We start from the raw sequence: 20,885 nt of genomic DNA on the forward strand, positions 1-20,885 counted from the left end.
AGGGGTGCCCAGTGCCCCTCCTGCCAGGCATGGAACCCCTGGGAGGAGCTGGTCCTCCCCACTGTTCCTGGGATTCACTGATCCTTTGGGATGTGGCTGTTCCCACACACCAGGCTGGTCCCCAGAATCTCCGAACCCACCCAGTGCCACCCCTGCCATGGGGACACCTCACTAATCCCAGCCCCATCCTTGGGCACTGCCAGGGATCCACAGCTGCTCTGGGAATTCCATCCCAGCCAGGAATTCCTCCCCAAGATCCCAGCCATCCTCTGGGATTGCTGTCCCTGTGCCAGGCCTGCTGGACGTGCAGGTGACACTGGCAGTGCCACCCTGCCCTGGCAGGGGCTCACCAGTCACAGCACAAGCAGGCTTGTACTGAGCAACTGATTTAGCCAAATATGGGAAAAGCAGCCTGGTAGGACAGACAGTCCTCCAGGGACAGGGATAGGACAAATTCAGAACCAGCAGGGATTTGACCCAATGGTTTCCTGCCTGGCTGCAGAGGCTACTGGTCAGAGAGCTGGGCAGCCTGAACTTGGAACCAGCCACATGTGCTTGCTGAGGAACATTAAGAAAGGTATTTAAGGTGCAATTGGAACCATAAAGTGCTTTTTGTCCCATGAATCAGAGTGTTGGGTCTCTGTCTGGGGCCTGGCACCACCCATGTTACAACTGGTGACCCCGACGTGATCTGACAGAGCCACACCTGCAGCAGCAGGGAGAGACAGAAATCTGTCCTGACAAATTCCCCAGCTGAGAGCAATAAATGCTTTTTGTCCTATGAATCTCAGAATACAGTGTCTCTGTCTCAGACCCGGCATGACCCACGTTACAATTGGTGACCCCGACGTGATCTGACAGAGCCACACCTGCAGCAGCAGGGAGAGACAGAAATCTATCCAGAAAAATTCCCCAGTTGGGAACAACAAATGCTTTTTGTGCCACGGATCACAGAGTGCTGGGTCTCTGTCTCTGTCCACCCAACACTCACCCACACAGATGGTGCCACTGGGGTCCAGCTTGCTGCCCGGGGAGCACTCGCAGGCGAAGGAGCCGGCGTTGTTCCTGCACAGCCCGTTCACACACGGGTTGGACGTGCACTCGTTGATGTCTGCGGGGACAGGGGGACAAAGGGACAAAGGGACAAAGTCACTGGGGGCACTGACAGGGACACAGCCCAGGGGGACACGGACTGGAGGAGGTGAGAGCACAGAGCGTGAAGAATGGTGGGGGTTGAATTGTTTTTCACATGGTTTTAAATAGAAGAACAACATTTAAAAAATGCTAAAATCTGTTATATATAAGTATATAAGGATATGGAGTGTGGCATATAGAAATGTATTGTGATGTGATATAGTCATGTGATCTAGAGAATAAAAATATTATATAATATACTCAGATAATATATTATATAGGACATAATATATTATGTATTGTATAAAATGTATAATATAGAGTATATTTTATGCATTAATAATATATATTCTATATTCTATGCTATATATCTGTATTCTATATTCTGTATTTTATATTCTATGGTCTATATTCTATATATTCTATATAATCTATATATTCTGTATTCTATTACACATATACAATAATATATATTATATAATAATACAATATAGAATGTAAGAAAGGCTACATAATGTGTATTATAAATAATAAATTCCATATAAATATATAAAATATAAGTCAATACATGTCATATAGAGAGCTCTAATAACAATATAAAAAATACAAGATTTAAAAAAATTATTTGGATTGAGAGTGGTTGGGGCACTTATGTGCAAGGTGCCAGCTCTCAAATATTTGAGGCGTCTGTGCACAGGAAACCATTTCTTCCCCTCCAAATCACAGCCTTTCAATCAAATTCCCCAAACCTTGCAATTGTGGTCAAGCCTCAAGCTCAAATTTTGTGACCCTGGAGGAAATTGAAATTGCTCTGGTTTCCAGGCTCAGGTATTTTGGGGTCAGGTGTCCACTGCTCTGAACACAGTGTGAAACAGCACTAAAAACCATGGGGGAAAAACCCTAAAAATGAGGTCAAACCCTAAAAATGAGGTCAAACCCTCTGATCCCAAAGGTGCAGCTTTACAGAGCACTGAGATGTGGAGGGAAGCTGGAATTTACTGGAGGGATTTCCAGTGGGATCTCCAACTGGGATTTACTGGAGGGATTTCCAGTGGGATCTCCAACTGGGATTTACTGGAGGGATTTCCAGTGGGATCTCCAACTGGGATTTACTGGAGGGATTTCCAGTGGGATCTCCAACTGGGATTTACTGGAGGGATTTCCAACTGGGATTTCCAACTGGGATCTCCAGCAGGAATCTCCAGCAGGGATCTCCAGCAGGGATCTCCAGCAGGATTCCCAGCAGGATTCCCAGCAGGATTCCCAGCAGGAGCTCAGGCTGTTTTTCCTGTCCCAGCCCTGGAGCTGCCCCGGTACCTTCGCAGGTGTCGGTCTCGGTGCGGAACACGAAGCCCTTGGGGCAGGTGCAGGTGTAGCTGCCAGGGGTGTTCCTGCACAGCCCATTGTCACACAGCAGCCTGTTCACACTGCACTCGTCCACATCTGGGGACAGAAGAGGCATCTGTGAGCTGCTTTGGGCTGGGAAGGGTTAATTTCACCCCAGCACAGTCACTGGAGGGACCCACGGGGTGGTGGATCCAAGCCCAGCCTCTGCACAGACACCCCCAAATTCCCAGCCTGTCCCAGAGTGCTGTGCCTGCTCCGGCAGGGCTGGGACCATTACCAGGAGAATTGAGGGACAGGAACCATTCCCAGATCTCCATCCCAACCCCTGGCACAGCCCCAGCTGCTCCCAGGGCAGAAACCAGAGCTGGCCCTGCCCTTCCCTCACAGGGAACCCGCAGAGTCTCCCCTGCTCCGCAGGAAGGAGCAGGGAACAAATTCCTCATTTTCCTTCCTCTCCTCATCCCACCCTTCCCACCCTGCCCCAGCCCAGCTGCTGGGCAGGTTTGGAGGTGCCTGGCCCCCCTGAGCCCCCGTGGCAGACTCACCCACGCAGTTCTTGCCCGTGGGGTCAGACTCGTAGCCCAGGTTGCAGATGCAGCGGTAGCTGCCCCGCAGGTTCTCACACATCCCGTTGGGGCAGATGTCGGGGTTCAGGGCACACTCATTGATGTCTGCAAGGAAAAGAGGCACATGAGCTGGACCCCAAAGCCTCCCACCTCCTGGATCTTCACTGCAGGAATTGTGGATCCAAAACGGGCTGTGCTGGGAGGGACCTCACAGCCCATCTTGTTCCATTGCCTCCATTCCAGGCTGCTCCAAGCCCTGTCCAAGGACGGGGCAGCCACAGCTCCTCCCTGTCCTGACCCACTTTAGGGCTCTGAGTCAGGAGGACAGAGCTGGATGAGGAGCTGGGAAAAGCCCAGTGTTGTATCAAGGGCTACAGGTCCTTGTGTGACATCCCAGAGTTTTCTTTATCCAGTACTGAGCTCAGACCCTTTAATCACCCCCAGATTCAGCCCTGAGTGACCCAGAAAGGTGCCAGGTGGGCACATCCCTTCCCTGCAGCAGATCCTCTCCTCTGCTTTTCTGCAGCCAATCCCCAGTGCCTGGGCAGAGATTTCACCCAGCCCAGCCCAGCCCAGCCTGTACTGGCACCGTGGGCTCCCTGCAGTGCCAGCTGGCCACAGCTGCCCAGGCACTGCTGGCCTCTGTCCCCACACTCCTGGAGCTCAGCTCCAGCCAGGGAAATGCAGCCTGGAGAGCTCTGAGTGCAGCCCTGGCTCCAGGCAGGGATGGAATGACCAGAGCATGGCCTTGCTAGAAAGTCTCACCATTGCCATGGGGCTGCCCCTGGCCAGGACACGAGCCCTGGATGGGAGCCTAAGGAGCCACTGGGGCTTCTCCTCTGGCTCCTTCCCATCCCCAGGGCTTGGCAGGGCCCTGGCTGCTCTCCCTGCTGATCCAAGCACTGCCCAGGGCTGGCACTGAGACCTCCTGGAACTCAGAGCAGCACAGATTTGTCACCTCCCTCTGCCTGGGACACCCCAAGGAGGAGCTGGGGAGCAGAGGAGGGTCCCACTGCTCACTCCCATCACAGCAGGGAGTGCAGCCTGGCTCTGCTGGCACACAGACCCATCCCTGTCCAGGAAAAGCAGCTGAGGGTGCTTCCTGAGGAATCCTGAACATCCCTGGGGAATCCTGAACATCCCTGGGGGATCCTGCACATCCCTGGGGGATCCTGAACATCCCTGGGGGATCCTGAACATCCCTGGGGAATCCTGCACATCCCTGGGGGATCCTGCACATCCCTGGGGATCCCTGCATGTCCCTGGGGAATCCTGCACATCCAGAGGATTCCTCCAGGTGTCTGGGGAATCCTGCACACCCAGAGGATTCCTGCACACCCAGAGGATTCCTGCACCCACCTCTGCCATCAGCCGTGATCCCGATGCCGCTGCTGCACAGAGCCTGGAATTCCGCTGGGAACAGAGCAGAGCAGAGCCATGAGCCCCCCCCAGGCTGGGACTGTTCTCTGTAACACTGCATTTCTATTCTAATTTTTCTAGTCAACAACTGTTATTCCTATTCCCACAACTTTGCCTGAGAGACCTTTAATTTCAGAACTATAATAATAATTTGGAGGGAGGGGGTTTACATTCTCCATTTCAAACAGAAACTTCTGCCTTTATTGGCAGGACACACTCCCACTTCCAACACCCCATCACCAGATTTGGGCATCCACTCTCCATTTTTCCCACTTCCAACACCCCATCACCAGATTTGGGCATCCACTCTCCATTTTTCCACTTCCAACCCCAGATTTGGACACCCACTCTCCATTTTTCCCACTTACAACACCAGATTTAGACACCCACTCTCCGTTTTTCCCACTTCCAACACCCCATCACCATACTCAGACACCCACTCTCCACTCTTTGCTCCCCGATGCCCCTTTCCCCATTCCCCCACCTCCCCTGTCCCCCCCAGCCCAGCCCACCCGAGTTCTTGGCCGGGCAGGGCTGGCAGGGCTCCCCGAAGCCGTGGTCGGGGTTGGCGCAGCAGCACTCGGATTTGGTGACGGCGCCGGGGAAGGGGCGGGCGCAGGAGCCCTTCTTGATGCCCCCGTAGCAGGTGCTGCGCATGTGGGTGTCCACGCAGACCCGGCCGTCCACGCCGATGGCCAGGCCCCCCAGGCACTCGCAGCGGAACGAGCCCTCCGTGTTGATGCACCAGCCGTTCATGCAGATCCCGGGCGTCTCGCACTCGTCGATGTCTGGGGTGGGGGAGGTGAGGGGAGAGGGGTGGGACATGGGGAGAGAGGGGTGGGACATGGGGAGAGGGGTGAGACGTGGGGAGAGGGGTGGGACACACAGTGAGAGAGACAGGACACTGCGGAGAGGGGTGGGGGATATGAGGGGAGAGGGGTGGGACATGGGGAGAGGGGTGGGACACACTCACCCAGGTGTGGGGTCACTCACCCAGGTGTGGGGTCACTCACTCAGGTGTGGGGTCACTCAGGTGTGGGGTCACTCACCCAGGTGTGGGGTCACTCACTCAGGTGTGGGGTCACTCACCCAGGTTTGGGTCACTCACTCAGGTGTGGGGTCACTCAGGTGTGGGGTCCCTCACTCAGGTGTGGGGGTCCCTCACCCAGGTGTGGGTCACTCACCCAGGTGTGGGGTCCCTCACCCAGGTGTGGGGGTCCCTCACCCAGGTTTGGGTCCCTCACCCAGGTGTGGGTCACTCACCCAGGTGTGGGGGTCACTCACCCAGGTGTGGGGGTTCCTCACCCAGGTGTGGGTCACTCACCCAGGTGTGGGGTCACTCACCCAGGTGTGGGGTCACTCAGGTTTGGGTCTCTCACTCAGGTTTGGGTCCCTCACCCAGGTTTGGGTCCCTCACCCAAGTGTGGGGGTCCCTCACCCAGGTTTGGGTCCCTCACCCAGGTTTGGGTCCCTCACCCAGGTGTGGGGGTCCCTCACCCAGGTTTGGGTCCCTCACCCAGGTGTGGGGGTCCCTCACCCAGGTTTGGGTCCCTCACCCAGGTTTGGGTCACTCACCCAGGTTTGGGTCCCTCACCCAGGTTTGGGTCCCTCACCCAGGTTTGGGTCACTCATCCAGGTTTGGGTCCCTCACCCAGGTTTGGGTCCCTCACCCAGGTTTGGGTCACTCACCCAGGTTTGGGTCACTCACCCACGCAGTAGCGCCCGTTGGGAGCCAGCACAAATCCTGGTTTGCAGATGCACTTGAAGCTCCCGTCCTCGTTGATGCACATCCCGTTGAGGCACATGTTGGTGGTGGCACACTCGTCGTGGTCTGGGGGCACAGCAAGGACCCCAGAGCTGCAGCAAGACCCTCCCGTGCCCCAAACCCCCCTGTGCCTCCAAGGGCATCACTTGGGGTCACCTTTCCTGGCCAGAGCTCCTGGAGCTCCTGCTCCAGCCCTACTGATCCCCTGCACCCCAAATCCCAGGGGAGCACCCTCATGGAAACACCTTTCCTGGTCAGCCCTGTCCTTGGGGGACACCCAGATTAATCCCCCGTGGAGAACTGATCCCAGCCCAGCTTTGTCCTTGGGACACGCCAGATTAAATCCCCAAAGAGAGCTGATCCCAGCACCCTGTCCTTGTGGAACACCCCAGAATAAAATCCCATGGGAAGGTGGTCCCAGCCCATCCTGTCCTTGTGGGACAGCCCAGATTAAAACCCCATGGGAAGGTGGTCCCAGCCCACCCTGTCCTTGTGGGACAGCCCAGATTAAATCCCCAAAGTGAACTGATCCCAGCCCAGCCTGTCCTTGAGGCACACCCACATTAACCCCCCAGGGGAAGGTGGTCCCAGCCCACCCTGTCCTTGGGGCACACCCCACATTAACCCCCCAGGGGAAGGTGGTCCCAGCCCAGCCTGTCCTTGTGGAACACCCCACATTAACCCCCCAGGGGAAGGTGGTCCCAGCCCAGCCCTGTCCTTGTGGGACAGCCCAGATTAAATCCCCAAAGTGAACTGATCCCAGCCCAGCCTGTCCTTGTGGAACACCCCAGATTAATCCCCCAGGGGAAGGTGGTCCCAGCCCAGCCTGTCCTTGGGGCACACCCCACATTAACCCCCCAGGGGAAGGTGGTCCCAGCCCAGCCTGCAGCCTCACCCACGCAGTTCTTGCCGTCGGGGGTGATCTCGAAGCCGGCGTTGCAGATGCACTGGAAGCTGCCGTCGGTGTTGACGCAGCGCCCGTTCCTGCACATCACCCCGTTCATGATGCACTCATCAATGTCTGCAGGGAAACCAGCACACAGGGGAGCAGCCCCAGCTCAGCATCCCCCACGGGAAACACAGCCAGGTGCCCTCAGGCACAGGAATTCCTCCTCAAAAATCCCACTTGGGAAAATCAGAATTTTTCACACTGCCAGGCAATGGGGGAGCCTTTGGAAGCTGCTTTGCCAGGAAGGGAGAAAACAAAAATTTCAAAGCTTGGGCACTGCCATAGAAATCTGTATTTGCTTGTTGATCCCATGGTGGAACATTCCCTTCCTTCCCACCCCTGTTTTTTGTTGATCCCATAGTGGAACATTCCTTTCCCATCCTTGTTTTTTGGCAGCCCCTTGGCAGGACAGCCTTGCTGGAAATCCTGCATCCAGTATGACCCAGAATCTCCCCTTTGGCCAAATGAAATTCTCCCAACAGAATTCTGCCCCTGGGGAGGACTCTGCAGGTCCCCTGACTGCCACCAGAACATTTTAAGGAAAGCCAAGGCAGAGAAAACTTCTGGACAGATCCCATCCCACACCCGGCAGTGCTGAGAACTCCTCACTGCATTTCACCCTACAACCCTTCTGTGGTGCCAGGGGCTCTGCTGAGCCCTCTGCCACCCCTGCAGCCCCCCAGAAATGGGGGCACAGCCCTTACCAATGCAGGCCTGCTTGGTGGGGGTGCTCTGGAAGCCCTCGTGGCACTTGCAGTGGTAGGAGCCCGGCGTGTTGACGCAGTCACCGTGCACGCAGGGGCTGCTGGAGCACTCATCCACATCTGCAAGGGGGCAAAAATCCCCAACTGTGAGGGACCCAGGAGCAGGGAAGGCAGCCTGGAGGAGCCCTGGGAGCTTTGGGAGCACTCACCAATGCACTCCCCCCTGACATCCTGCTTGTAGCCCATGTTGCACTCGCAGCGGTAGCTGGACGGGGTGGGGATGCAGCGCCCGTTCAGGCACAGGTTGGTGAAGTGCTTGCAGATGTCGATGGTCTGGTTCAGGGTGGCTGTTCCTGGGGGGCACAGGGAGGGGTGGGGAGCCCTTGGGTGAGACACAGGGGTGGTCACAGAGCCCTTGGGTGAAGCACAGGGGTGGTCACAGAGCCCTTGGGTGAAGCACAGGGAGGGTCACAGAGCCCTTGGATGTCCCCAGATCTCAGGCTGGTGGCAGTTCCAGGGTCACAGAGCCCTTGGTGTCCCCAGGGCTCAGGATGGTGGCAGTTCCTGGGGCACAGGGATGGTCACAGAGCCCCTGGATGTCCCCAGATCTCAGGCTGGTGGCAGTTCCAGGGTCACAGAGCCCTGGATGTCCCCAGGGCTCAGGGTGGTGGCAGTTCCAGGGTCACAGAGCCCCTGGATGTGCCTGGAGCTCTCTGGGGGTTGTCAGAGGGTCCGAGGTGGTGATGGCAAAGCTCCGTTCCTATGTGGAGCTTTTGGGAATTTATTTGAGAACCAGGGAAATATTCCAGACCAGAGCCAGCCTGGATCTGTGTGGGGACTCAGTGCTGGTGCCACATCCCAGCTGTGCCCCGAGCCAGGACATTCCCTGTGCCCCATCCCAGCTGTGCCCCATCCCAGCTGTGCCCCAAAACAGGACATTCCCTGTGCCCCAAGCCAGGACATTCCCTGTGCCCCATCCCAGCTGTGCCCCATCCCAACTGTGCCCCATTCCAGCTGTGCCCTGAGCCAGGACATTCCCTGTGCCCCATCCCAGCTGTGCCCCATCCCAGCTGTGCCCCAGGACATTCCAGTGCCCCATCCCAGCTGTGCCCCAGGCCATCCCTGTGCCCACCCTGAGCCCACCCCAGCCCCGGGAGCCCCCCCAGCCCCCGCGGCGGGGCTGACCCGGTTCGAGCCGCAATTACCGATGCTGGAGCTGCCCGGGCCCATCCCCGGCAGCCCCGGGATCCCGCCCTGCCCGTTGGCCCCGTTCGGGCCCATCCCTCCGGGCCCGCTCAGCCCCGGCCCCGCCCCGTTGGCACCGAACCCGGGAATCCCCGGGAAGTTCCCGGGAAAACCTGGGACCACCGGGAGCCCCTCGATGCACAGCCTGCGGTACTCGTCTGAAAGGAAACCAAACACAAAAGAAAATAAAACAAAATTGGGATACGGGGTTTGGGGTGCTGGGTGGGGTTTGGGGTGCTGGGTTGGGGTTTTGGGTCCTGGGTTGGGGGTTTGGGGTGCTGGGTATGTTTTTGGGGTGCTGTGTGGGGGTTTGGGGTGGCACTCACCTGAGCCCCGCACCGGGCACATCTCGGGGGTCTGGAGTGCTGGGTTGGGGGTTTGGGGTTCCTCTGTTGGGGTTTTGGGGTGTTGGGTTGGGGTTTGGGGTGCTGGGTCGGGGTTTGGGGTGCTGGGTGGGGGTTTGGGTTGCTGGGTGGGGGTTTGGGGTGCTGGGTGGGGGTTTGGGGTGCTGGGTGGGGGTTTGGGGTGTTGGGCCGGGGTTTGGGATGCTGGGTTGGGGTTTGGGGTGCTGGGTCGGGGTTTGGGGTGCTGGGTGGGAGTTTGGGGTGCTGGGTGGGGGTTTGGGGTGCTGGGTTGAGGTTTGGGGTGCTGGGTTGGGGTTTTTGGGGTGCAGGGTCGGTTTTTGGGGTGCTGGGTCGGTTTTTGGGGTGCTGTGTGGGGGTTTGGGGTGGCACTCACCCGAGCCCCGCACCGGGCACATCTCGGGGGTCTGGCCGCTGGCCCAGCAGCGCCCCGAGTCACAGCAGCACTGCATCCTGCTGGCCTGGCCAGAAATGTCACCCCCACAGCGGCCACCCAGCAGCGCCGAGAAACACGTCCCCAAACGCTGGTCTGGGGAGAGGCGGGCACGGGGACAGGGGCAGGGACAGGGGGAAGAGGGAGGGATCAGGGACAGACAGGGATAAGGGACAGGAATAAGGGACACCGAGAAGGGACACGGATAAGGGACAGGGATAAGGGCAAGGGACAGGGATAAGAGAGAAGGACAAGGGACAGGAGTAAGGGACAGGGACAGAGACAGGGATACAAGGGACACAGAGAAGGGACAGGGATAACAGAACAGGGGACAGGGATAAGGGACAGGAACAAGGGACATGGAGAAGGGAATGGGACAGAGACAGGGACAGGGAGAAATGAACAAGGACAGGGATAAGGGACAGGGAAAAGGGGACACGGATAAGGGGACAAGGGACAGGGACAGAGAGAAGGGGCAGGGATAGGGTTAAGGGACAAGGATAAAGGACAGGACAGGGATAAGGGAGAAGGGACAGGGACAAGTGACAGGGACAGGAGAAGGGACAGGGAAAGGAAGAAGGGACAGGAATAAGGGACAGGAAAAAGGGGACACACATAAAGGGACAAGGGACAGGGACAGAGAGAAGGGACAGGGAATGGGGGCAAGGACAGGGACAAGTGACAGGGGCAGGAATAAGGGACAGGAAATGGACAGGGATAAGGGACAGTGGTAACAGACAGGGAACAGGGACAGGGAGATGACACACGGTCACAAGGTGCCACCACCACCCTCCCAGCCAGCTCCCCATGGAATCTGTCCCAGCCTGTCCCAGTGTGACCCCCCGACCCCACCCCTGGCCCTGCTGGGGGTTTGTGGCTCCTGGCCAGGGCTCAGGGGACCGAGGGTCTCTCACACCCAGCAGGCTCCACCTGGCACCAACCCCTGCAGGAAAACCTGCAATCTTCCCCTCCTTCATCTCCCACCTTGGTGTTTTTTTTGTTTTTTTTTCTCAAGTCGATTAATGAGGGGGAAAGTCTCCTGGGATGTGGCTGCCACTTCCCGGGAATGTAATTGGAATTAATTGCCTGGGTCTGTTTGATCAGCCCGGGATGGTGGCCCCAGTTCAAACCAGGAGGTCCTTCCTCCCCCACCCTGCCCGAGCTGCATTCAGAGGGAATTGCTCCTTCCAGGAAACTCCATCCACCAAAAACAACAGCAGAGGGAAAGTCAAGGCTGGAAAAGGGAATTTGAATGCAGAACTGGATCAGCTCCTAATCCTGAGGAAGGGGAGGAGAAGCCGTGGGGAGTTTTTGGGTCCCAGTCTGCACAAAATCCCAGTAAAGCAGAAAATGCTGCAGGAGAGAGGGGAGGGGAAATTCCAGATGGGATTAGAGAGCTCAGAGGTGGGGACGGAGCCAGGGGGGCTCTGGGGGGTGACAAGGGTGGCAGAGCAGGAGGGGGAGTTGGTCCTGCTCATGCTGGGGGGACAGGAACCATTCAGATGGGTCTGGGGTCTGCACCCACCCCATTGATCCCAGGAGGGATTGTCCAGCACAGCTCATCCCACAAACTGGGCTGGTGGGAGCAGATCCTGAACATCCCTGGATGAGCTCTGGGATCCCTCCCAGCCCATTCCATGATTCCATCACCCTCACGTTTCCTTTTTCCTCTTGTTTAGGCCAAAGTGGACCCAAAAATGGGCAAAGCCCCCAGTGAAACCCCCAATGAAACCCCCAATGAGAACCCAATGAAACCCCCAATGAAAACCCCAATGAAACTCTCAATTAAACCCCCAAAGAAGCCCCAATGAAAAAAGCCCCAATGAAACCCTGAATGAAACCCCAATAAAACCCTCAATGAAACCCCAATGAAACCCCCAGTGAAAAACCAATGAAACCCTTAATTAAACCCTGAATGTAAATGTAAACCTGGAACCCCAAACTCTCCAAACCAGTCCTGAGACCCTCCTGAGCAGAGCTGGCACAATTTGGGTGCCAGGGCAGCCCCAGCCCAGCAGGAGCTGTGGGATTTGCCAAAACAAACCCAAAAGGGGAACTCAGGGAAAAGCTGCAGCACCCAGAGCCAGCTCAGACTGCACTGCAGCTAAATCAGCCCGGGACTATTTTTAAATCTGGGCTTTCTAATTTTATTTATTTTCATTTCTTGAAGCTCTTGGTTTCAAGGCAAGTGGGGAATGTCCACATGAGTCATCCCAGAGCTGTCACACCCCTCTGGGCTCATGGCAGGGGCTGAGAAACAGCAGGAAAAAATCTCATTCCCATTAAAATCTATCAGTTTCCCAAACAAGAGGACTTGGGTTCACTTTTTAGTCACACTTAGTAATTTTTTTTTTTTCCCTCCTGGAACCAAAACATTAAATCCTGCTCCAGCATCCGTGGCTAGAAAAGAATTTGGAGCTTTAACTGGGAATATCCCAGCTGGGAAAATGAGCATTTCCCAGGCACCCCCAGCACCCCAAGGGCTCTGTGGCCACTGGAAGCCCCAAATCCCAAATCCTGGGGCTCACCAAGGCAGCGGGATCCATCGGGGCTGCTGCTGAAGCCTCGGGGGCAGGAGCACACGTAGCTGCCCACGGTGTTGGTGCAGTCCCCTCCATCACACACCCCGGGCATGGCCCCACACTCATCCACGTCTGCAGGGAGAGAACCCCACAGAAAACATGCAGAATGTCCATTTCACCTTGTAAATCCCATAGAAACTGTGCAGAACATCCATTTCACCTTCTAAATCCCATAAAACCCATACAGAACCTTCCCTTCCCCATTCAAATCCCACAAAAACCATACAGAACATCCCCTTTACCTTCCAAATCACACAAAAACTGTGCAGAACATCCATTTAACCTTCTAAATCCCACAAAAACTGTGCAGAACATCCCCTTTACCTTCCAAATCACACAAAAAACATGCAGAACACCCATTTCACCTTCTAAATCCCATTAAAAAAACCATCCAAATCCCATAAAACCAGGAAACTCTGAATCCCATTTCTATGGAAAACCAGGAATCTCTGAATCTCATTCCTATGAAAAAACAGGAATCTCTGAGTCCCATTTTTACAGAAAACCAGGAATCTCTGAATCCCATTCCTACAGAAAACCAGGAATCTCTGAATCCCATTCCTACAGAAAACCAGGAATCTCTGAATCCCATTCCTACAGAAAAATGGGATCTCTGAATCCCATTTCCTATGGAAAACAGGAATCTCTGAATCCCATTTCTATGGAAAACCAGGAATCTCTGGATTCCATTTCTATGGAAAACCAGGAATGTCTGCATCCCATTTCTATGAAAAAAACAGGAATCTCTGGATTCCATTCCTACAGAAAACCAGGAATCTCTGAATTCTATTCCTACAGAAAACTGGAATCTCTGAATCCCATTTCTTTGGAAAACCAGGAATCTCTGAATCCCATTTCTATGGAAAACCAGGAATCTCTGGATTCCATTCCTATGGAAAACCAGGAATCTCTGAGTCCCATTTCTATGAAAAAAACAGGGATCTCTGGATTCCATTCCTACAGAAAACCAGGAATCTCTGAATTCTATTCCTACAGAAAACTGGAATCTCTGAATCCCATTTCTTTGGAAAACCAGGAATCTCTGAATCCCATTTCTATGGAAAACCAGGAATCTCTGAATCCCAAACCAGACAATCCAAGAGCTTCAACCAAACTATTTTTTTTTTTTTAAACCCCCCGGGCTGAGGATCAGGATCAGAGCTCGGGGCTTTGTTGTCCTTCCAGCCCTTCCCTGCCCATTTTCCTCCTTTCCCGCGGGGCTCCGGAGCTGCTCGGGCAGAGCTGACCCGCTGCGATGGTTCATTCCCCCCTCATTAACACCCAGAGCTCCTGCCAGCCCCAGCCTGGCTCCTGCCCGACTTTTCCAACCTTCTGGTGGGAATTAAAGCAGGATCTGCTGCTCAGACAATGGCAGGATTCAAGGCAAACGTTGATTTTGGAGCCTAATTTGGCTTCATCCTTAAGGATGGAAATGCTGGAGAAGGCAAAGGCTGCAGAGGAGCTGGGGGAACCCCACGTGTGCTAAAACCCCAGGATTTCATAGAAAAACACCCCAGGGGCTGTGGGTGCAGCAGCAGGGACTCTCTGCCCTCCACAGAGGGGGGAATGGAACATGCAAAGCACAAAAATCCAGGAAAACCAGCCCTGGATGGAGCCCAACAAAGAGCTCCTCAGAGGGGTTTTGTGAGGAAATGGAAACAAAGTGGTTTGGGGCTCCATCCATATTGAAAAGTATGAAAAAGTCTTTGTTTTCCAGAGTGGAAAACTCTGGGAAGGTCCCTCTGGTGCAGGAACATCAGGAAATTCAGGATTTTGTGCCCCTCACTTGTAAAGGGGTGAGGAAAAGAGCTGAGATTTGGAACCCCAGGATTTGTTCCCTCTGGTAGAAAATCCTGGAGAGGCCAAAAATGGGCAAATCCTGGCTGAGGCTGTTGCACACAGCTTGTCTGGAGCCTTCACTCCCTCCCCTGGTGTCTCCCCAGGGATTTTTTATTGTCTCTTATCACCCTGGATGGGTTTGGAAACATCCTGGATGAGGCCCTGGCATTACCTCACTGATAGCAGAGCTTGGCCTTTGTCCTGCAGCACAGGAAGGGCTGTTAAAAAAGTGAAATTCTTGGCAGAGAAACCCTGGAATTATGGCAGGAAAAGCTTTGTCCAGCCAGTGATTCCCCCTTAACTCCACACCACGGAATTGTTCCCTCCGGTGTCGTTTTCCCTGTTGCTTCCAGGATAATTTAAAAATGCCACAGCCCCCACTTTTGCTGTGATTTATGGACCCAGGGCTCTGGAGCAGCAGGATGTGTCTGAGTTCAGCTTTGATGTTCCCTCTTTGCACCAGGAATTTTTTTGTGTCCTCACCAATTTTCCTCCCGTGGCGTTAAGAGCTCAGCTGGATCCAGACCTGCCCTTTCTCCCCAGGCTCCCATTCCCTTAAAACCTCAGCAGATCCTGCTTTTTTTTTCCTCCCCCCCATTTTTTTCCAGGCGTGGGATGGGTTAATTCTCCCCTAACCTGGCAATTCCTGCCCTCTTTGCTCCTCTTTTTGGGCGACACAAACTCAATTTTCGGTGCTTCCCGAGCCGATTTTACTCATCTGAGCCCATCTGCTCATCCCCAGCGGATTTTAGGGAGCAGCCTGAGCCTTCCCCTCCCCAAACCCAGCCCTGCCCTGTTCCCCAGCCTGCTCAGAGAAGGAGCAGAGCCAGAAATCCTCATCACCCCCGGAGCTGCTGCAGTACAATGGACAATGGGACAACACACTCCGAAAATGTCCCATCCCTCGGGGGCAGCCTGGAACGGAGCAGCCCCGGCCTTGGAGGAGGTTCAGCTACAAATCCGGGCTGGATTTTAATTTTTTTTTTTTTTTTCCCTTGAGAGGAAAAGGATTTATTTTCCTGCTGGAGCTGAGGATCCATTCGGGGACCTGCAGCCTCCGTTATCAGCGCGGAATTTCAGCCCTGGAAAAGCATCTTTATCCTCCCGGGAGCACATTCCAGGTGCTGGAGATAAGGGTTGTGTCAGGAGATAAGGGAGGCACCGCTGTGCTCTCACCAGGACAACCCCGGCGTTAATGAGGGGACATCGTTAATGAGGGGAGCTCGTTAATGAGGGGACATCGCTAATCAGCTCCGAGCTCCGGCTCCAGCGCAATCCCAGCTGCTGATTTCCCACCAGGAACCCCCCAGCACAAAACAGGAGCTCTGGGGAGCCGGGGGGGATTTCCCAGAGAGGTTTAATCGAGGTTTAATCGAGGTTCAATCGAGGTTCAATCGAGGTTTAATATTCCCTGGATGGGAAATCTGAAAACGAGAGGGAAGCAGAGAATTCTCTCCTTTCCCCAAGTGTAAAATTAACCCAAAACTGCACAAGGGAACTGGTGCCCAGCTGGGATTCGGAGCCTGGAGCACACCTGGAGCACACCTGGATAACACCTGGATAACACCTGGATAACAAATCCATCCTCTGCTGCTGCTCTGATCCAACCCCTGGGCTCAGTGAGGACAGCACTTGGACCAAGGCAGAGATTTTGGCAGCTCCAGCAGGAATGTGAAGCTCAGGAATTTGATGCTCCATCTGCTGGACCAAATTCCTGAAGGATCAAAGGGTGCAGGGAACTCTGAGATTTTCAGGGAACTTGGGGCCCAGATCTTCCTGTGTCCATGAAGTGGGAGAGGAATTCTCTCCATTCCCCTGTCCACATCATTTTAGGGAATCCCAAAGGTGATTCCACGTTTTGGGATCCTCCTCACCTCCTGCTGGGAATGTGCAGGTGGCACAGCTGGGAAAGGAGCTCTCAGACCCTTTGGAGCATCCCCCCTGTCCCAGATCTGAGGGGATCCTCCTGTCCTGGTGGTGATTCCAGGATGGAGCATCCCTGGGAATCCTGGAGCTGTCCCTTCTCTGGGCACAGCTCCTTGGGGCTGCTCTTCCAGCCTCGGGGGGAAGCAGGAGGCCCCTCACATCTGGAGCACAGATCTGGGTTTGGTTTCATCCCTGGATGGAGGAGATTCCAGCCCAAGCAGTTTCAGATGTGCTCTGCTCCAGGAGCAGCTTCCTGCTCTCCCTGCTCCCACCTTGGCCAGGCAAATCCCTGGAGTATCACTGGGTTTGGGGAGCTGCTCCTTCACCTGACACCAAAAAAGGGCTGGTTTGGCTTCTCCTGCTTTCAATCCTGGGAGGTCAGAGCTCTGCAGGAATTCTGACAGGGTTTTAGAGAAAGTCTCCTGGCACCCTGCCCAGGAAGATGCTCAGACACCCCCAGATGTTTCCTGGGCATGGAGGAATGTCCATCCCCAGCAGGGATTGACCTCTAAACCCAGGGCACAGAATCCTGGAATGCTCTGGGTTGGAAAAACCTTAGAGATCAGCTCATCCCAATCCCAGGGGTTTCCAGAGGCAGGCAGAGCGCTCCTTGAGCTCCCCAAACCAGCCTGAATTCCCAATTCACCGTGATTAAATCTTCACAGCCCTAATGAGGAGCCTCAGAATCAAAAGTTGTTGAGTTTTCAAGGCTTGGTCAGGCTCAGAACATGGCAGAGCTTTGGAGGCTGCCCTGAGCTGAGCCTAAAGCCTCCCAGAGCTCCCTCCTGTGCATCAATCTGTGTTCCCATTAAAATATCCTTTAAAAACCCTTCTGTGATCAAACCAAACCTGGTTCTGGTCTTAGAGAAGATCAGGAGAAGCCTATTCCTCATTTCCTGCCCAAATCAAAACCCCTTTGGCTGGAAACGGGATCCAGCCTGGCATGGGAGCTCTGCCCCATCTGCACCTTGGAAAAACACAGGATTTAAATTCCTGGAAGTGGAGCAGGCAGGTGTGGAGCCTCCCTTACCTTCACACCTGTGGCTGGTCTCGCTCTGCTTGTGCCCTGCAGGACATTTGCACTCGTAGGATCCCACGGTGTTGATGCAGTTCCCACCTTGGCAGAGGCCAGGGATGGCCTGGCACTCATCCACATCTGCAGGGACAGAGGAGAGGGGCAGGAATGAATTCAAAGCAGTTCTGTGCCTGGGGCTCTGCTTTGGGGTTTGGGGGTTTTCCTCTCTCTATTCCCTGCTTTAGGATTCTAGTTTGGGTCTCTGGTTTGGGGTCCTGTCCTCAGTGTGTTCTGCCTTGGGGCTGTTTTGGGGCTCTGTTTTAGGGTCCTGTTTCAGGCTCTGCTCTCAGCACTGTCTATTCCCGTGCTGTTCTGGGGCTGTTTTAGGGTCCTGTTCTAGTCTCCACTCCCAGCACCCTGGTTTAGAGTCTCGTTTTGGGGATGTTTTAGGGTCCTATTCCAGTCCCCACTCCCATCACTCTATTATAGAGTTTTGTTTTAGGGTCCCATTGCAGTCCCCACTCCCACCATTCTATTTTAGGGTTTTGTTTTGGGTTCCCATTGCAGTCCCACTCCCCCCACTCTATTTTAGGGTCCTGTTTAGTGTCCCCTGCATTCCCACTCCCATTCCCCCATTCCTCAGACCCTGGCAGGCTCCGGTGCAGACGTTGCAGCCCCACTCCCACTATTCCATTTTAGGGTTTTTAGTGTCCCCACTCCCCATTCCCCATTCCCAGACCCTGGCAGGCTCCGGTGCGGATGTTGCAGTCCCACTATTCCATTTAGGGTTTTTAGTGTCCCCATTCCCAGACCCTGGCAGGCTCCGGTGCGGATGTTGCAGTCCCACTCCCACTATTCCATTTTAGGGTTTTTAGTGTCCCCATTCCCCGTTCCCCATTCCCAGACCCTGTCAGGCACCGGTGCGGATGTTGCAGTCCCACTATTCCATTTAGGGTTTTTAGTGTCCCCATTCCCCATTTCCCCATTCCCAGACCCTGTCAGGCGCCGGTGCGGATGTTGCAGTCCCACTCCCACTATTCCATTTTAGGGTTTTTAGTGTCCCCACTCCCCATTCCCCATTCCCAGACCCTGTCAGGCACCGGTGCGGATGTTGCAGTCCCACTATTCCATTTTAGGGTTTTAGTGTCCCCACTCCCCATTCCCCATTCCCAGACCCTGGCAGGCTCCGGTGAGGACGTTGCAGTCCCACTATTCCATTTTAGGGTTTTTAGTGTCCCCATTCCCCATTTCCCCATTCCCAGACCCTGTCAGGCGCCGGTGCGGATGTTGCAGCCCCACTATTCCATTTAGGGTTTTTAGTGTCCCCATTCCCCATTTCCCCATTCCCAGACCCTGGCAGGCGCCGGTGTGGATGTTGCAGCCCCACTATTCCATTTAGGGTTTTTAGTGTCCCCATTCCCCATTCCCCATTCCCAGACCCTGGCAGGCGCCGGTGCGGATGTTGCAGTCCCACTATTCCATTTTAGGGTTTTTAGTGTCCCCACTCCCCATTCCCAGACCCTGGCAGGCGCCGGTGCGGATGTTGCAGTCCCACTATTCCATTTTAGGGTTTTTAGTGTCCCCGTTCCCCATTCCCAGACCCTGGCAGGCGCCGGTGCGGATGTTGGCGATGAAGCCGCGGCGGCAGGGCTGGGGCTGGGCTGGGCACAGCTCGCACGGGTGGCCCCAGGCGCGGCCGATGCTGGCGCAGCACAGGCTCTTGGTGCACACGATCCCGCTCAGCTGCCCCTGGCACATCTGGTTGTTCACCTGGCTGAAGCACGGCCCGGTGCGATAGTCTGGGGACGGAACGGGAACGGGGTTAGAGAGCGGGGAGAGCCTGGGACGGGAGAGAAACGCGCTGGGGGGGGTGATCGGCGTAGAAATTGTGTTATAGATGGACTCTGGGGTTCCCAGACTCTGGGGTTCTCAGATTCTGGGATTCTGGGGTTCTGGGATTCTCACACTCTGGGGTTCTGGGATGGTGGGATTTTCAGATTCTGGACTCTCAGACTCTGGGGTTCTGGGATTCTCAGACTCTGTGGTTCTGGGATTCTCAGATTCTGGAATTCTCACACTCTGGGGTTCTGGGATTCTCAGATTCTGGAATTCTCACACTCTGGGGTTCTGGGATGGTGGGATTTTCAGATTCTGGACTCTCAGACTCTGGGGTTCTGGGATTCTCAGACTCTGGGGTTCTGGGATTCTCAGATTCTGGAATTCTCAGACTCTGGGGTTCTGGGATTCTCAGATTCTGGAATTCTCACACTCTGGGGTTCTGGGATGGTGGGATTTTCAGATTCTGGACTCTCAGACTCTGGGGTTCTTGGATTCTCAGATTCTGGGGTTCTGGGATTCTCAGATTCTGGAATTCTCAGACTCTGGGGTTCTGGGATTCTCAGATTCTGGAATTCTCAGACTCTGGGATTCTGCAATTCTCACACTCTGGGGTTCTGGGATGGTGGGATTATCACATTCTGGAATTCTCAGACTCTGGGGTTCTGGGATGGTGGGATTATCACATTCTGGAATTCTCACACTCTGGGGTTCTGGGATTCTCATATGTTGGGATTTTGAGATTTTGGGATTCTCAGGCTCTGGGATTCTGGAATTCTCAGATTCTGGGATTCTCAGATTCTGGGATTCTGGAATTCTGGGGTTCTGGGATTCTCAGATTCTGGGATTCACACACTCTGGGATTCTGCAATTCTCAGATTCTGGAATTCTCAGACTCTGGGATTTTGGAATTACCAAATTCTGGAATTCCCAGACTCTGGGGTTTTGGGATTGTGGGATTCTCACACTCTGGGATTCTGGGTTTCTGGAATTCTCAGACTCTGGGATTCTGAGATTCTCAGACTTTGAGATTCTGGGATTCTGGAATTCACAGACTCTGGGATTTTGGGATTCTGGAATTCTCACACTCTGGGATTCTTGATTTCTCAGACTCTATGATTCTGGAATTCTTATACATTGGGATTCTGGAATTCTCAAAATCTGGAATTCTCATACGTTGGGATTCTGGGATTCCCAGATTCTGGAATTCTCATACATTGGGATTCTGGGATTCTCAGACTCTGTCTCATGGTTAATTCCTTCACTTTAACTCTCAAACACCTCCTGGCAATTTCAACTTCAAACCCCAGACACTGCAGGAACAACCAGCAGGTTTCCCATTCCCAATTAGGATCCTCCCATCCCTTAAACCCCAAAGGATTTAAACTCCATTTTTTTGCAGGGTTTTGCCCTCAGGAATGTGGGTTTGCCACTGCCTGGGCTCCCGTGACCCTTGATGAGGGATCTTGGCTCAGCAGGAAGCAAAATCCTTCCGTGGGATTTTTCCCTCAGCTGGGCAGAGGTGGTGGCACTCAAGTGTTTGATCTGTGGCTGGGAAATAAAAACAAACCTTGGAGCACGTCCTGGCCAGCCCAGAAAATTCCCCATGAAGTGTCTGAGCAGTCAGGTGCTGCTCAGAGCCTGGCTGAGCTGGGCTCAGGGAATTTCCAGGCTGGAATTAGGCAGTAATTAGGAACTGCCCTGACCCCAATTCCCTGCTCTAGGATTAACCCCTGCAGGGAAAGGTTTGATGTGTGAAAAAT

The 20,885-nt window shown here is 54.5% G+C and overlaps 1 protein-coding gene across 1 annotated transcript in view; it reads right to left on the minus strand.

The window, feature by feature from the left end:
- The window catches only part of FBN3 (fibrillin 3), a 62,232-nt gene that overhangs the window by 20,907 nt on the left and 20,440 nt on the right, over window positions 1-20,885 (minus strand). The window contains 14 exon segments of the mRNA XM_079328394.1: window positions 992-1,111; window positions 2,452-2,577; window positions 3,027-3,152; window positions 4,407-4,460; window positions 4,979-5,254; window positions 6,175-6,297; window positions 7,127-7,252; window positions 7,885-8,004; window positions 8,094-8,237; window positions 9,090-9,287; window positions 9,868-10,020; window positions 12,453-12,578; window positions 17,302-17,427; window positions 18,888-19,085. Coding sequence (XP_079184520.1) covers window positions 992-1,111; window positions 2,452-2,577; window positions 3,027-3,152; window positions 4,407-4,460; window positions 4,979-5,254; window positions 6,175-6,297; window positions 7,127-7,252; window positions 7,885-8,004; window positions 8,094-8,237; window positions 9,090-9,287; window positions 9,868-10,020; window positions 12,453-12,578; window positions 17,302-17,427; window positions 18,888-19,085 — 2,016 coding nt within the window.

Source organism: Erithacus rubecula (assembly GCF_903797595.1).
Source record: "Erithacus rubecula genome assembly, chromosome: 28".
NCBI lineage: Eukaryota > Metazoa > Chordata > Aves > Passeriformes > Muscicapidae > Erithacus > Erithacus rubecula.